Here is a 570-nt window from a genome sequence, read left to right as displayed (position 1 = left end):
TTTTATCTGCAAGAGAGAATGTTTTAAAGAGTGAGAAAATTATGTTGTAAACAAAAATGTTGCAACATAAACAACAAAATCACAAATCTTACCACTACTCTTCCTGCATCTGAGTTGTATTCATCCTGTGAAATACAATGATACAACACAAATTTTACAACTTTACTAACTACACCAGTTTCTACTTATACAATGTAGCAGTACTATATCAGATTGATACATACAATTCAAACTGAAAAATTGTTTTTTCACTTCCTTGGTTAATCAGACAATGTTTACTTGTGTAAAAAAGAGAATTGATAACTGTATCTATCCCATTTATGAGCATCTATTTGGAGTTAGTAAAAACCATCAAGAGAACCAACAAGATTAGGTAAGGATATTTAATCATGCACTACTCTATATAATGAACATTAAATCTTTTCAACAAAGCTAGATATCAGAATGAAATAGGGGAAAATCTTGAAGACCACTATTGTTGGTATCCTACATTTCTAAAAACAATAATACAAATCCAGATCCACGAGGATTTCATTATGACTACAAATACAACAATCACTAATAATGATT

The 570-nt window shown here is 29.5% G+C and overlaps 1 protein-coding gene across 1 annotated transcript in view; it reads right to left on the bottom strand.

Moving 5' to 3' along the window:
- Window positions 1-570, bottom strand: part of LOC119588648 (chromosome transmission fidelity protein 18 homolog) — a gene marked incomplete at its 5' end in the record, with an annotated part of 5,151 nt that overhangs the window by 1,845 nt on the left and 2,736 nt on the right. Inside the window, 1 exon segment of the mRNA XM_037937285.1 lies at window positions 93-125. Coding sequence (XP_037793213.1) covers window positions 93-125 — 33 coding nt within the window.

This window comes from Penaeus monodon, chromosome 24 (assembly GCF_015228065.2).
Source record: "Penaeus monodon isolate SGIC_2016 chromosome 24, NSTDA_Pmon_1, whole genome shotgun sequence".
Lineage (NCBI taxonomy): Eukaryota > Metazoa > Arthropoda > Malacostraca > Decapoda > Penaeidae > Penaeus > Penaeus monodon.
Note: the sequence above shows the minus strand (reverse complement) of the source record. Positions and strands in the feature narration are given on the sequence as shown.